Below are 14,983 nucleotides of genomic sequence, written 5' to 3'. Positions count from 1 at the left end.
CAGAACCCAGCAAACGCACAATGAATCCAATCAAAGCACCATCGACGGGCAGTCCCAAGAAATTCAACGTTTTCGCCCATGTGAAGTACGAGCATATGGTGGCCGGAGTTTCCGGCGGAGTGGCGTCCACGCTCATCCTACACCCCCTGGATCTGATCAAGATTCGATTCGCAGGTGAGTCATCTATCCACACAGGGGAATTCCATTCTGCACCGGGGAAAAAGGGTGTTCTAGTGACTCAGTATACGATTTTTGTTTTAAACAGAGCCTTGAAAGACAATTATGTTTATTAGATGTAGCTTTTTTATACTTCGTTATTAAGTATAAGTTTATATGAGTAAATATATACTTTTATATAAAAGTATAAGTTTATATAATATAATAACGAAGTTAGATCAAGCGAAAAGTTTAAAACAATATTGCAATATATCTTTAGTAAAACTTTTTAAATATAACTGATTTAACTGCTTTTACCTTTATAGAAAAAGGCTACTTTCAATAACCAGAATACAAAAATTAGGTATACAATTTGAATGTAGTCTTATTAGTTCTTTTCTTTGGCCCCTAATTTAATTAATTAATACTATAATTTCATTCTCAAGTGATCCTAAAGACATGTCTATATTTAATAGTAATGTTATAATAATACTAAATACATATATTTTGAGATTAGCTATTTTTGTTTAAAGACTGTTTGCAAAAATAGTAGTATTAAAAACGAAAACATGATAAGAAATACGGAATCGTCACTAGAAAACTCACTATATTTCTGTGTAGTGAAGATAGAACCCCCGGCACGTGCCGGGAAAATGCCGCCAGTCTGGCTGCAGATTATTATTGCACTTTATGCGCTGTTCGCGTTTTGTTTGCGCACAGTCTTACAAATTTTCCATGGAAAATTTGAGACGCTTGCGTATCCGAGAGTGACGTTAATTCATTTTTTATTTGTTACAACATGGAAACTTTGAGACGCTTCGCGTCACTACTTTCAAGTTTTCGCACATAAACAAACTAAAATGAGGCCACGAGCACGGGAACTTAGTGTTCATTTATGCGATAGATAGAAAGAATTTATGGGTTTGTTGACAGTTGCCTCAAAACACTCAAATTAGTCTAATCTGGAATTCGAAGGCAGGAAACAGCAGTTCGCATTGTTTACTGGCTTTTACTTTTACTGACTGGTTCAAAGATCGATACTAGCTATCAACCTTTGATATTCAGATATGATACAGTATTTATAGCTGATTCATTGTGTTTATGCGATGTTGGCTAAAAAACTACATAATTGTACTGAATCTGAATCATATCTTTGTCCTCGATTGCGCTTCATGCGCAAATACGTCAACAATATTTCCGTATAGTACGATTCGAAATACCAAAACAAAATTACGACAACAAACGGAGCGGGTTTTGTGATTATTAATTTTGCAGTTCAGTTTGTTCGGATCAACGCTAAAAATCGCCTTAGCCGTTAAATGAATATGTAAATTTACCAGAAAAATGATCTGTAAACAATAACAGCCACCAGTCGTGTTGTTTGTGTGCATTAAAGTCACACCATGCGAGCATTGTGAACTGATAAAAAGCGAACCCAAGTTGGGATGGTTAGGAACCCAAAGCTGTGAACCTCCTTGAATCTTTCGGGTACTCGATTTGGCAACAGCTGTTTTCTATTGACTTGCGCAAGGCTTTTTTAGCGATGACGCATGTTGGCCAAAACGAAACCCGTTTATCTTGCTTGTGCTTTTGCTTTTGCTTTTCTGCTCTTGCTCTGCTGTTGCTCTGCTCAGTTTCAATCACGTGACCACTTGTCTTGACTGTACATTGCGTTGCTGGCTTTGTTTAACGGCAACTTTCAGCGGCAACTGTCCGGTTTATGTGGCACAAGCACCCAGATAAAGTGGCCAAAACGAAAACGAGTTCCCCTTACTGTTGCCAAGCGGGAAGTTGGCTGATTCAGCACTTCGCGGCCTTATCGAGTGTGCATGTCGAAAAACTCATTAGTCTGCCCAAAGTCAATATGGTTTATCGCAATGCCCCCCATGCAACAGGCCAGTTGAGTTGTCCACTCCCCGTTTCAAGGTCACGCCTGGGGCAGCTATAAATAGTCCAGAACCGACGGGACGAGCCCCTTTCTTCTGCCTGTTGGTGCTCTGTTGTCAGGCCAGATCTTATGATTGCTGCTGCCCGCCTATATATGCCGTATGTGTATATGTAGCCCCCTTATAAATAGCTAAATAGCTGCTAATGGAGGCGAAAACAAGCAAAATTGCTCGCTTTCGACTCCCCCAGCTTATCGCATCCGCTGGCAATTATCGCTATCTATCTCTGTTTTTTTGGCGAAAACAACTTTGGCTTTTTGGAGTCAACAACTGATTTCCCCGTAGCCGTACAGTTGCCCAACTGATGTACAATACCCGCGAGATGACGTACCCACAACAGACCCTTTGCTACCAGTACCAGTATCCATACTCGTACCAGCCCTCAAGGTTGCAATGTCTAGACTTGTTTATCATTTACGAGCGTGATTCGTTGTCTTATTGCAGTGAACGATGGCCGGACAGCGACGGTGCCGCAATACCGTGGACTGAGCAGTGCCTTCACCACCATTTTCCGGCAGGAGGGCTTCCGTGGACTCTACAAGGGCGTCACCCCCAATGTCTGGGGATCCGGCTCCTCCTGGGGCCTGTACTTCATGTTGTAAGTACCATGCCGTGCGAAGCCAATGATAACATTAATGACACCTTGTTTATATCCATAGCTACAACACCATCAAGACGTTCATCCAGGGAGGCAACACCACCATGCCCCTGGGTCCGGCGATGCACATGCTGGCTGCTGCCGAGTCCGGAGCCCTCACCCTGTTGCTGACCAATCCCATCTGGGTGGTGAAGACCCGTCTCTGCCTGCAGTGCGATGCGGCTAGCAGTGCCGAGTACCGGGGCATGATCCACGCCCTGGGGCAGATCTACAAGGAGGAGGGAGTCAGGGGTCTGTACCGCGGCTTCGTGCCCGGCATGCTGGGCGTCTCCCACGGAGCCATCCAGTTCATGACATACGAGGAGATGAAGAACGCCTACAACGAGTACCGCAAGTTGCCCATCGACACGAAGCTGGTGAGTACGCAGATCACGGATGACCAGATCATCCACGTCACCATCACATGACCGAGCTACGCGTGCCATTGACATCGGACATATACTAAAGTGGGTGGACAGATGCGGTTAAAATAATAGCACTAAACATTTCAGCCATAAATTATGAAAACTTGGAAGTTTAATAGAACGTTTACTGACAGTTGCAAGAAACACTGTATTTTAAAGTAATAATATCGTATTTTCAGTTTGAATACATGATGATTGTGAAGTTTTTAATTATCTTGTATTAAGTGTCGTTAAATCAAAACAGATTATAGTAATATATCTATATATCTATCAATACAATTATAATAGTTTATTGGAACTTAATTCCAAGAAAAACATTTGTTCTTCAGTCACAACAAACCAAAATCTGCTTATTATGATTCAGAAATACACACTCTCTCATTGCTGTTATTTTGATAAACACATCTGTACACAACCATAACCGAATATATCCGGCTGTGATGACGTCTCTGCGATTTGGCAGCCATTCCGTTTTGCCTTACTAATATGTATTTTTTCCACACAGGCAACCACCGAGTACCTGGCCTTCGCGGCCGTGTCCAAGCTGATCGCGGCGGCGGCCACCTATCCGTACCAGGTGGTGCGAGCCCGGCTGCAGGATCACCACCACCGCTACAACGGCACCTGGGACTGCATCAAACAGACTTGGAGGTACGAGCGCATGCGCGGGTTCTATAAGGGCCTGGTGCCCTACCTGGTCCACGTCACGCCCAACATCTGCATGGTCATGCTGATCTGGGAGAAGCTGACCAGCTAGATGGAGTATTACACTAGCTCTAGAGCCTAGACACTAGAATCTAGAATCTGACACAGAAGAATTTAAGCTAAGCGCCTAGAATACACGAATCTTTCTAGTTTCCTCCGATGTGCAGCTATTGAGCAGAAAATGACAAACTTATTCTGTATTATTGTTGTAACTCGATTTTGGTTTAGCCCTAGCACCTAGCCCTAGCCTTAAGTGTATTCCATAACTAGTTTATTGTACACATCCTTCGCTCTAAACACTTTGAAAGTAACTGATGTGATGGAGGCCATGGCAACAATTGCCCCTGCCCATGAAATGTAATTTCAGAGACGCATTTCCTGCACTCTTCATCAAAACAACATTGCACACATTTAGTTCTTAATTTAGATAAATTATTTATTCTGTAATGGTTTAGAAATTGTTTAAGCACAAAATGAAACCAGTTTACTGTTCATTTACAAAATTTCGTTTTGGCAAAAAGATTCTTCATAATTTTGAAAATGGTTTATATTTTGACACGTACTGTATGTAAATAAGCATGAACGCATTGTGAACCCAACAAAGCCAAACAGTGGAACAATCTAAATGAAATCAAGTCAAGAGCAGAATATGCGAAATTACTTAGCTATATTAAAAAGATGGCCAAGTTGGCCAAACCCAAAAAGAAAACCAAGAAATCAACTGAAGCGCGTTGCCACCAGCGTCTTTTCATTTGTCCAAGGGCTCAGGGCTGCTCCTTTCGCTCGGTTCCTTCGCTCACCCCCTAAATTGTGCAGAATCTCTTTGCTAATCTGAAACAGTAGTAAGTAGTTGTAGCTCCTGGCTCACCCTCACTAATCCCGCCCTGTGTTTGGTTGTCATTGCAGGTTCGAGGGCCACAGAGGTTTCTACAAGGGTCTCCAGGCGAGTTTAGTACGCGTGGTGCCCGCCTGCATGATCACCTTCCTGGTTTACGAGAACGTCTCGCATTTCCTGCTGGCCAGGCGCAAGCGGATCGAGACTGAAAAGGCAGTGTGATTCCTCCTCTCTGGGATTCCCCTTAGTTCCCTAAGCTTTCCTACCGCTGTGCGACATTACCATATGTCCTTTGTAGTCAGCGAGCAGTTGCAATCGTGTTGAGCATGCGCAGTTGCTCTCAGTTTATTGTTGAAGAATTCTTGGTAGCTTTTACTAGTTAGTTAAGTGAATCTTGTTCCTAAGCAATTTCAGGGGGTCCTAATACAAAAAGCCATTTGTATGCTAATATTTTGTGGGTGATTTATAAAAGGTAGACTTAAAACTGTAAATAATATTGATAATACACCAAATTGTTGTTAACCATTGTGTTTTTTAAATGGATTCTTCAGTTAATTTAAGGGGTATTTGAAAACATTTTTGTGGGTGGCTAGATTAACCATTGAGTGTTTTTTATTTTAGATTTCCGCCTCAGAATTATTATCTTAAATGGAATATAGATGTTCTTTTAAATACTAATACTTAAAAATCAAATTTTTAATTTGTGTACCTTAAATTGTTTCAAACAAAATAAGACAATCTGGCATCTTTTAAGATTGTGTAAGCTTTCGGAAAGCAGCAACAGTGGGATAAAAAAAGAATACTTTATAACTTATTTATATGTTATTTGAATTAATGCCGCCGATTGTCGATTGCAATTTATAATTTAGTCCGAATCGCGGAGTCCGTTTAACGGTTTTCTATAAAAAGCTTTTTGTAAAAGCTTTTGCTTTCAGTTTCATTCGTGCCCCGAAGTTTTCCTCGTCTTTTTCAGTTATTCAGTTATAAACTGGATGTACTTAAGGACGGACGTTCACGTTCAGAAGTCTCTCAATTGTTGTTGTTGTCGACCGTCTTGGCCATGTTTTTGTTGTTATTAGCGTATTTTTGCGTGTCTGCCAATCGAACGTGTGTGAATTTAATTTACGGGTCGTAGAATTACCGCCAATAACAAATAACGCGTAGAGGACAATAGAATTAAAGACAGTTTAAAACTTATGCAAGAATCGAAGTAAGTGGTGACCACCAAAGTGCTCCATTTGCATTTGGAAACCAGTTTCCAGCGATTCGAGTGCACAATTGCCCAAAAAAGTGCAACGGTCGAGTTCAACAAACCGATAACCGATCAAATGAGATAACGCCGCAAATAGCAGTGAATTTCGCGAAATAATAAATACCAAAATTTTGATAAGTTCAAGAACAGTCTAGGCATTGTTTACCGTTAGCCCCCAAAAACCGAAACCACATGTTGCTCGGGATCTGGAAGTTTTAATATAGCAATAGAGCAACAAAGCAATAGAGCAAAAGAGCGTGTGTGAATGACCTTGAGAGGGCGTGGGAGGGAGTGAGATAAACGAAGTCTAAAGATCGTACTTGCAGTATCAGTGGTTGCATGGCAACCAGCGTCATCCGGAGCAGCGTTGTCTCGACCTCCGCCGGACGCCGGAACATCTGCGACTGTCTGGCCCAGGAGTCCGTTGGACTTGGCCAATCCCTGCCCAAATCCAAGTCGGCCGATCACCTGTCAGAGCTCACTTCCTGCGCCTGCCTGCGCTGCCAGTACCTGGCCAAGGATCTCGGAGACTCCCAGCCGCGACAGCTGCCCGTGGAGCACAGGCACCGACCGCAGAGCTCCGGACCCGGCTCGCTGGGCGCCCTCAGCGCCAAGGAGTCGCCCATCTTCGTGCGCCGCCAGATCTGGATCCCACCCTCGGGGACGCCCCTCAGCTCCTCGCAGTTCTCGCTCCGGAGTGCCACTCCGGCCTACGCCGAACCCCAGCCGAAGTTGGACCTCGACGCCGTAGAGGCGCTGCCACCCACTGCGGTCATGCCCGCGGGAACCAATCGGACCCACATGGACATCAACCGGAACAACGGATACCTGCACAACGGAGTGAGTACCCAGAAAACCCACAACGGAGCGGGTTTGTTTACGACCACCACGTGTCGAAATACCTTTCGGGGTCAGGTTTAAAGTGGGGGGAGTGACGTACACTGAGCAAAACAACAGGCAAATCAATAAAGAACTTATATTTTTACTTAAGATTTATTGTTTAAAACAAAACTTTTTACAGCCCAAATCTTTAATATATATTCACTTCGAAAAAATGTAACTAAATATGATTTTAATATCTGAGATTGTTCAATATTGATTTTCAAAAATACAAACATATTATTTAAAGAACATTATTTTGTTTTGCTGGTTTTTGTTTCTTAATATCTTAGAAATTCAATACCACCTGTCAAAACTACAAACAAAATATTAAGTCAAATATTTTAAGAATAACATTTAAAATCATTTTAAAGCTTGCTGAAAATAAGTGCAAATTTGAAACATTAATGAATAATTATTGTTTGTTATGTAACTAGCCTTAAACAGATTTCAAGGGTAATACGAAACGAGAGATTATTTTCCAAAATGATTGGACTATTTTTTGAGTGTGGGGAATGCCCAAAAATAAGTTGGCCAAGTGTTGCAATGGTTTTCGCTATTTTGCCTTGTCAGGCCGTTAACACAACCAGCGTGCACTCATTAGCCGCTTAAGTCGCTCAGAGAACTTGGCTAACATTCATTGCCCACCAGATGGGATTACGGAGCGAAACGAATGTACTGTACGATAACTAATTAAAATACTGGTAATCCGGAATGTCCCAGACCGCGATGCGCACTTAAATACATTTTCCCGCCCCCATTAGAATCTCCATTCAACCGACTGCCATTTCTACTCGCATTAAGCTTGCAATTAAATGGTAACGAAATTGAAGCAGTTGCCACATTTGAGACCCAGACATAAACAAACCGATAAAATCAAAACAATGCCAAACTAACAAGTGGATCGGAGAGAGGGGGTACCACAAAAATTTCACTCTCATCGTGACTACGGATATGGATAGACTATACATACCATTTGTAAGGGACGGATCCGGGGGCGAACACCATGTGGGTGTGTTCGGCTACTTAAGTGATTGCCGGTTAGCTAGATATAGATATCCGCTGCTGTTGAGAAACTACAATGGGAATTGGAAGGGCTGCCACTGGGTTTTGCTATAGAAAAGTCAGACAACGTCACGTTTTAAGGTCAATTATTGAACCATGCCAGCGAAAGTGTAAGCTCATTAATTAATGCCTGACGTTTCTAGCACTTTTCAATTACACATCGCATATGTTGGTAACTGACTTGATGATTCACAAGGTCTCCTTGCATTTTTGAGCCACAATCTAATCAGGGCTTGTTCCCTTCCTCATTTCGTTTTTTTTTCACTGATGACTCCATGGAATGATAAGATATGAGCTGGCACTCCACTCCATTCGGCTGATAATACGCAAAGTTGCGTGTGCAGAGTCCATTGAGGGACATAGCAGCATAGCAGCCTCCTTATGTAATCAGTCTCGAACTCCCTCTGCGCATCGTTGGCTAAGGCATTGCACTCCGTACTGTTGTTCGTTGTTCGTTTGATTTTACTTTTGTGGCCGACTGATTACATTTCCATGACAATTGCCCGCCCAACTGATAAGCATATGTGTAAAGTATTGTTACTTCCCCAGAGAGTCACATATATCGCTGCCCTGCAATCACGCGAACCAAGGTGCGAATCTTGATGTTCCATTGCCAACTATCTTTATATCGTCTCCATGTTGACATTTTCGCAGCCTGCAATTGGAAGTCTAAGATTGCAGCAAATAGGCTATTTAAATACTTTTATAAGTTTATGCAACGACTCATAAAGTTAACTTGATAATAAACTTCCTATTTAAAACAATTTGTTTAATTTAAGTAGATATTTAAAACAACAATAAACAGCTATTTAAAAAAAAGGTTTTGAATGAAAGACCTATTTTTGATGTTCTACAAAAGGCTTTAGTGGTAATTCTGCCATTAGTACATATATCTAACACCTCTATTATATAATTAGAAGAGCTAATACATCCGTAGCTAAAATCTTGTTTTAATAAATAAGCTTATTAAAACCTTTTAATTTTACTTTTGCCAAAGTAGTTAACTTATAAATTTACTTTTTACTTGTGTATACAAAAATATATTGCATACTTTTTGGGTATCATCTGGAAATGGGGCCCAACAAAAAGTGACATTAAACTCAACTTTTAAAACACAGCTTAGCAATCAATGTAGTTTCACAAACTATCTAAAAATATAGGCAATGCTCCTGATTGCTAGATTTAACGCTTGGCGTGATGCATGCGATCCCAGTAGATTCCATTCCAAGAACTTAGCCACGTGCTCGGGTTCCTTTTTTGATTGCTAGGACATGGACGTGGAGGCTTCTTGTGACTACCATTTGGTATCCGATTTACGGAAAAGAAGGAGAAGTCCCGTGTAACACTTCACCGCATCCGGGCATCCGTGAGCTGTGGCTGTGCCTTTTGTCCGGAATGGGGTCGTTGGGGTAAATCGCAGGCGCCTGCGATGGTGCGACGAATGTTTCACATAGCTCTCCTGTTTTGTGGCTCGATTGCGTGTAAACATCTGCTGGCACAAAGGGAATTCCCTCACGTTCGACATTTATGCGAAAGTGAATTTCTAGTGCATTCGGTTTCCATGGCACAAAATAGTTTAAAAGCCCCCGTTTCTCCAACTGGAATTTTGTAGGCTGAAGGAAATGTGTTTGCTCTAATCTCCTTTTGAATTATGTAAGCTGATTCGAGTGTTGACTTGTCCCCGATTTCAAAATGTGCATATCGGTAACGCTGTAGACAACACGCCTCATTGTGATTTCCTTAATGCATATTTAAGTGCAAAGACTAGCCAGAAGCTTCGTAAATCTGTGAACAAACTAGTGCTCTATTTAACAAATGTAAAATCAAGGCTTTGATCATTAAAAGTGCCCATTCATTTTGTGGCTAAATTTCAATTTCTAGATGCATCAGGTTGAAACTTGTGTGTCTTAAGGGGATATGTAACTTTTCCCAAGAAATTAAGTTACCTTTTGTTGTTTATTATATCTATTAGCTATCCCTATGCCACATTACAATGATATTGCTACCACAACAATGTGTTTCTATATTAAGAACTGTAGTATCTAATAAAATCCGTCTACGGTCAACTTCCGTATTGTACATCTGTGGGATGGGATCTATCTCACTAGATGTGGATATGTGTGCCATCCCGTCTGCGTTTTGGGTTATTACTTGTGTAATCGTATATGCCCGATGTATGTAGTATATAGTATCTCTTTGCCTGTCGCCCTGCTCTCTGCACTGCGGCTAACCACGTTTTGTAATAAGCGTAATTCTATATAGTCACGTCGCAGCAGTCGGTCGACAATCAGCCAAGACAAGGCAGCGTTCAACCCGCCAGCGCCAGATTGATGTTTCGCCCACTTAATGCCGAGCGGAGCGACTCTTTTGGGACAAGTTGATGCGTGCGGCAAATCCTCAGCTTAAAGGAAGCCCCTCAAGCTCAGCAGAAAAGGAGGAGTGGGTGGTGGGTGATGGAGCATGTACTGTACCCGATTTGTTCGGAGAGGTCAGGTCCAGAAATGGACACTGAATGCCCTGCTCCACTGGCTGTGTCTCGGATGATTGGGCATTCACCTTGATCCCAATGACAGAGTCCAGTGGTTTGGGAGCAGGGTGAGCCAGCCAGACAACTGGCCACCGGTATTCATCACCGCCGGACACTGGTCAATCTCTGTCCGGAGATTGCTTGATAAGCGGGTGCCGGCCGTTCAATCGGTCCATTCTTCTCACGCTCAGTTCGTTGTTGGTAAGCACCTAGCACCTGGCCAACTATGCATTTTTTCGTAACTGTAATGCTAAACCTCTCACCACAAAAAGGGGGCGGGGCATAAAGGGGGCGAATTAAAATTTATAAAAGCCTAGGCGTCGTCATTGGGATTTCAGTGCGCGTTTGTTTTGTCAGCGCTGCGGTTGCTTAAAAAAATCAAAAAAAAAAGCAAGGAGCCTAGGATCAGGTCAGGATCTCAATCTGGAGCAGATGGAAACCTTTAAAAAATCGCCAAAGAGCAGTTAAAAATATGCCCAAGGTGGAGGAGCAGCGGGTAAAAGGCACAAAGAGAGCGGAATCGGAATTAGCGGGGGAGAAAGGTGATCGCCAGGAGGAACAGGGGGAGCAGGGTGATCCCAGGGAGGAGTCGGAGGAGGCCAGCGGCAAGATCAAGGGCCGTTCCCGTTTCTCTGCGGCTCTGCGAAGCCTCTCGAAGACCAAAACCAAGAAAGAAAGGGAGCTGGGCGATAAAAGCACCGACAGGGAAACCAGAAGCGCGGAGGAGGAGGCGCACGAAACGCCTGGCGACCTAGAAGACGTGGCCAGTTCTATAGGTTCCACAGACAGTGGAGCCCTGGGCCAAAAGACCAAAAAGAAGAGTCTTACTCGCCGCCTACTCCTAGGTGGTTTGCGGAAAACGAAGGTGCGACCCCACAGCCTGGCCACCAGCGACGACATCAGTGTGGAGCAGCTGGAGGCCACCACACCACCACTGCCATCCGGATCGCCACCCGGATCGCCCTCATCCGCCAGCAGCAGCACGCTGCAGATCACCATTAGTGGCAAGAAGGTGGAGCCGGCGAGAAAGAGCGGCAGGCCAAAGAGCGACACGGATTACCTGACACCCGCCGCGGAGAAGAAGCCGCGAAAGAAAACCACCACCACCACGGTGACCACGAGAGACACGAGCAGCAGCACACGCACCAGCACCACCAAGCTGCTGGTGGCCAAGAAGAAGCCCCAGAGCCCCGAGAGAGAGCCCCTTATCACCAGCACCGAGAGCACACGCGATACGCCGCCCCGAGAGCGGGCCCCAGCGAAGCCGAGTCGCGTTCAGGCTCAGGTTCAGTCTGCCACCGGCACCGGAGCTGTTCGCAAGTCCCAATCCTCGAGCGCAGCCAGCAGGAAGCTGGAATTGATGCAGCAGCAGCAGCAGCGCGGCCACCGCCACAACGCCAGACCACTGGCCGAACCAGCCACTACGGAGTCCCAGCTAGAGTCCCTGGACCCATCCGCCTCCGCCTCCGCTGCCACATCCACAGTCCCTCCGGCGGCCGACGACACTGTGTCCTCGGCGGAAAGTGCCCAGAACCTAGCCCATCCACCGCCCGTAGTCCGCTTTGCCGTGGGCAGTGCCGTGAGGAGTCCACTGAGTGCCTACGAAGCCGCCTTGGCCGCCGCCGCCAGCCAGCAGACCAACTCCAGCGAGGAGCTCAGCGACTCCAGTCTCCGGCGGATCAACTTCGCCCAGCAGCAGCTCGTCCTCGGCGACCACGACAGCATCGAGGGCAGGCGGGAAACGCTGCGCTATCAGTCGGTGGCCAGTGAGTACTCCAATCCGGACTACGCTTCGGAGGACGAGAGCGAGGAGCAGCAGGCAGGAGGCGAGGACACCCAGGAGGCAGACACTGACAAGCCGTCGATGCCGGCCTTCGGTGACCTGACCATGGATCAGGAAATGGAACCGGTAAGGTGTCGCCATCGCCATCGGATTGCCAGTTGGCTAGTTGGCTAGTTGGCCAGTCTGCCAGCAAAGAAGCCCCACAAGTGTTATGTTGCCCCGCTTATAGTGTGTGTGTGTGTGGGCCCAGAGTGTCATTCAACCATTGCCCAAGGGGTGTCGTCGACTAACCAGCAAATCTCAGTGCAGATTGACAAGCTAGAGGAGGTGTAACTAATACCCCTCCTCCTTGAATTTATTAACTGGTGTTTTAAAATCTCTATTCTCCAGCCTAAAATTCTAAATTATTCCAGTTATATGTTGGTCTCAAAAGCCCATTTCTTGCACCTGTTATGTTCGCCTATTGTTCATTTCTTGTGCTTAGGTAGAACCCAGAGAGATGTTACAAGTCTGTCTCCTAAACTATATCCTTTCCAATCCTCGATTTCAGGCCATCATGACGTCCACCAGTGATAAGCGCGAGCATCTGTACAAGATTCTAGTCATCGGTGAACTGGGCACCGGCAAGACGTCCTTCATCAAGCGCTACGTGCACCAGTTCTTCAGCCAGAACTACAGGGCCACCATCGGCGTGGACTTCGCCCTGAAGGTGCTCCAGTGGGACGCCAACACGATAGTGCGCCTCCAGCTGTGGGACATCGCCGGCCAGGAGAGGTTCGGCAACATGACCCGGGTCTACTACAAGGAGGCGGTGGGGGCGTTTATCGTCTTCGATGTGACACGCAGCGGGACCTTCGACTGCGTCAGCAAGTGGAAGGAGGACCTGGACTCCAAGGTGCAGCTGCCAGACGGCAGTCCCATACCGTGCATCCTGCTGGCCAATAAAGTGAGTGCTTAAATGGCGAATAATTTGAAGACCATTTAACTTTTTTTCTAGTTCCATAAACCATTAAAATAAGAAACTATAGAACTTTGCTGAAGGAAACTGAATTATTGATCAAATGGGTAGAAACTCATTTGAAATATTCCATTATTTCAAAGAAAATCCATTCAAAGAAAAACTTTACAACATTTCCAAATAATTATAATGGGTATGATAACACCGCCGAATGATTAATGTATCACTATACTTTACACTTAATAAGGAAACATTCCATTTTTTAGTTTTAATTTAAATTATAATATTAGTAAAATTAATGATGAATTTCTTTCCAATTTCAAGTGCGACCAGGAAAAGCAGGGCATCATTACGCAGCCGGAGAAGATGGATGAGTACGTGAGGGAAAACGGATTTGCCGGCTGGTTTGAGACTTCCGCCAAGGAGAACATCAACATCGACGAGGCAGCCCGTGCGCTCGTGAACAAGGTAATAATCCGTGCTAATCCTTGGCCAAAGCCCCGCTAATCTGTGTCCACTCACCCGACAGATACTCATCAACGATAAGCTGATATCTGCCGATCTGGCCGATGGCGAGAAGTTCAACCTGAGCTCGGCCGATGCAGCCGGTTCGGATGCCAAGAACAAGTGTTCCTGCTGACCTGGGACCCGGGTCCGGCGATCTGCTATACATTCCGATTACCATTCCCAGTCAAGAGCGATTCTCTAAGACAGAAACGCAATGTGCCTACGTCCACTCCATGTTCATGATGTTAGAAGATAGCGATAACTATGCTTAGGGTTTCAACATAACATTTGTCTAAGACTTAGCCTCATCCGCATCCCCATCCCCATCATCCCGTTCATCCCGTCCATCCCATGCATCCATCAGATTGTCTTTATCTTTAACACCCCAGTTCGTAAATCCCGATAAGACTTGTCTGCGGGTCTACCACATTGAAGCATCGGGATCTGGGTCACTGCGTGAATTTATATCGTGGCACCTAGCTTACCTACGCATACGCCCCATTATTATTATCGCGAGGATTAGCCGGAGGTAGTGCAGCATCCGTATCATAGCATTCTACATTTGTGTAAAATACGAATCGTGTTCTTGTTTTTATTTGTTTTATTTGCCTCTGCTGGCGAGATTGTTTTATCTTGGAATTATTACTCTCACACATGCAAACACACTCTGCCATCTTTATTTGCATTTAGATAACAATACGTACGTTTTATGCAATACGATACAATGAGAAATAAAGTTTTTAATGGTAGTTAAGTAAAGCGGGAGTGTTTTATTGGCTGCCGGGAAAAGGAGGTTCAGTGAGGGAGCAAGGTAATGAAAATTTTTTTATTTTTATTTTGTATTGGTCTAGGAAGGGCAATAACCTTGTGGGACAAGCTGACTAATACGTTTTTAGCGCTTGTTAATTAAAAAAAAAATCAATCAAATATCAATATCAATTTTAATGACTACAAAACATGTCAAAGAAAAAATGTAAGTATAGGTTATTGTTGTCTAGATTCATAAAATATAATTCATATTACTTTATCCGTTTTTAAAGATTTACGATTTTATAATTACATTTCTTAATTTTACCGTCAAAAACCGTTAACAAGTTTATTTTTTTGCGCTTAAGCTATTGATTGTATAAACTTGCACTGCGGATTGAACTAGTTTCAAGGCACATTGGAGATATCCCAATACATACCACTAGTTAAATTTTTCAATCAAAAGTTTTAAGTTCAATAATTAAACGATGAAACAATAAAACGATCCTGCAATGAAACCGTAGGGGGAATACCCCAAATAAAAGCTAAGCCAAGTGTTGC

General features: G+C 44.2%; 2 protein-coding genes across 3 annotated transcripts; both read left to right on the top strand.

Annotated features, from left to right (window-relative positions):
* The first annotated feature begins 16 nt into the window (after positions 1 to 16).
* LOC128254807 (mitochondrial folate transporter/carrier) lies at positions 17 to 5,226 on the top strand. The gene is made up of 5 exons (XM_052984116.1): positions 17 to 174; positions 2,547 to 2,700; positions 2,762 to 3,116; positions 3,670 to 3,815; positions 4,776 to 5,226. Exons 1-5 carry the CDS (start codon positions 21 to 23, stop codon positions 4,924 to 4,926), a joined length of 960 nt encoding a protein of 319 aa, XP_052840076.1. The 5' UTR covers positions 17 to 20; the 3' UTR covers positions 4,927 to 5,226.
* Positions 5,227 to 5,682: 456 nt separating this feature from the next.
* LOC128254706 (ras-related protein Rab-32) lies at positions 5,683 to 14,434 on the top strand. Of its 2 annotated transcripts, none has more exons than XM_052983953.1 (4): positions 5,683 to 6,796; positions 12,761 to 13,156; positions 13,493 to 13,636; positions 13,698 to 14,434. In XM_052983953.1, the coding sequence occupies exons 1-4, from the start codon at positions 6,296 to 6,298 to the stop codon at positions 13,806 to 13,808; spliced, it is 1,152 nt and encodes a 383-aa protein (XP_052839913.1). In that variant the 5' UTR covers positions 5,683 to 6,295; the 3' UTR covers positions 13,809 to 14,434. The 2 variants fall into 2 exon arrangements, with proteins under 2 accessions (XP_052839913.1, XP_052839912.1); XM_052983952.1 differs by lacking the exon at positions 5,683 to 6,796 and adding an exon at positions 9,817 to 12,336.
* The last annotated feature ends 549 nt before the right edge of the window (positions 14,435 to 14,983 follow it).

Source organism: Drosophila gunungcola (genome assembly GCF_025200985.1).
Source record: "Drosophila gunungcola strain Sukarami chromosome 2R unlocalized genomic scaffold, Dgunungcola_SK_2 000006F, whole genome shotgun sequence".
NCBI classification, from domain to species: Eukaryota; Metazoa; Arthropoda; class Insecta; order Diptera; family Drosophilidae; genus Drosophila; species Drosophila gunungcola.
Note: the sequence above shows the minus strand (reverse complement) of the source record. Positions and strands in the feature narration are given on the sequence as shown.

Excerpts from the sequence above, each read along its gene's own strand:
- LOC128254807 (XM_052984116.1), top strand. The coding sequence starts at position 21 with ATGAATCCAATCAAAGCACCATCGACGGGCAGTCCCAAGAAATTCAAC. Across the intron at positions 175-2,546 it reads GATCAAGATTCGATTCGCAG|TGAACGATGGCCGGACAGCG; the intron begins GTGAGTCATCTA and ends GTCTTATTGCAG. Across the intron at positions 3,816-4,775 it reads TGCATCAAACAGACTTGGAG|GTTCGAGGGCCACAGAGGTT; the intron begins GTACGAGCGCAT and ends TTGTCATTGCAG.
- LOC128254706 (XM_052983952.1), top strand. The coding sequence starts at position 10,900 with ATGCCCAAGGTGGAGGAGCAGCGGGTAAAAGGCACAAAGAGAGCGGAA. Across the intron at positions 13,157-13,492 it reads GCATCCTGCTGGCCAATAAA|TGCGACCAGGAAAAGCAGGG; the intron begins GTGAGTGCTTAA and ends TCCAATTTCAAG. Across the intron at positions 13,637-13,697 it reads CCCGTGCGCTCGTGAACAAG|ATACTCATCAACGATAAGCT; the intron begins GTAATAATCCGT and ends CTCACCCGACAG.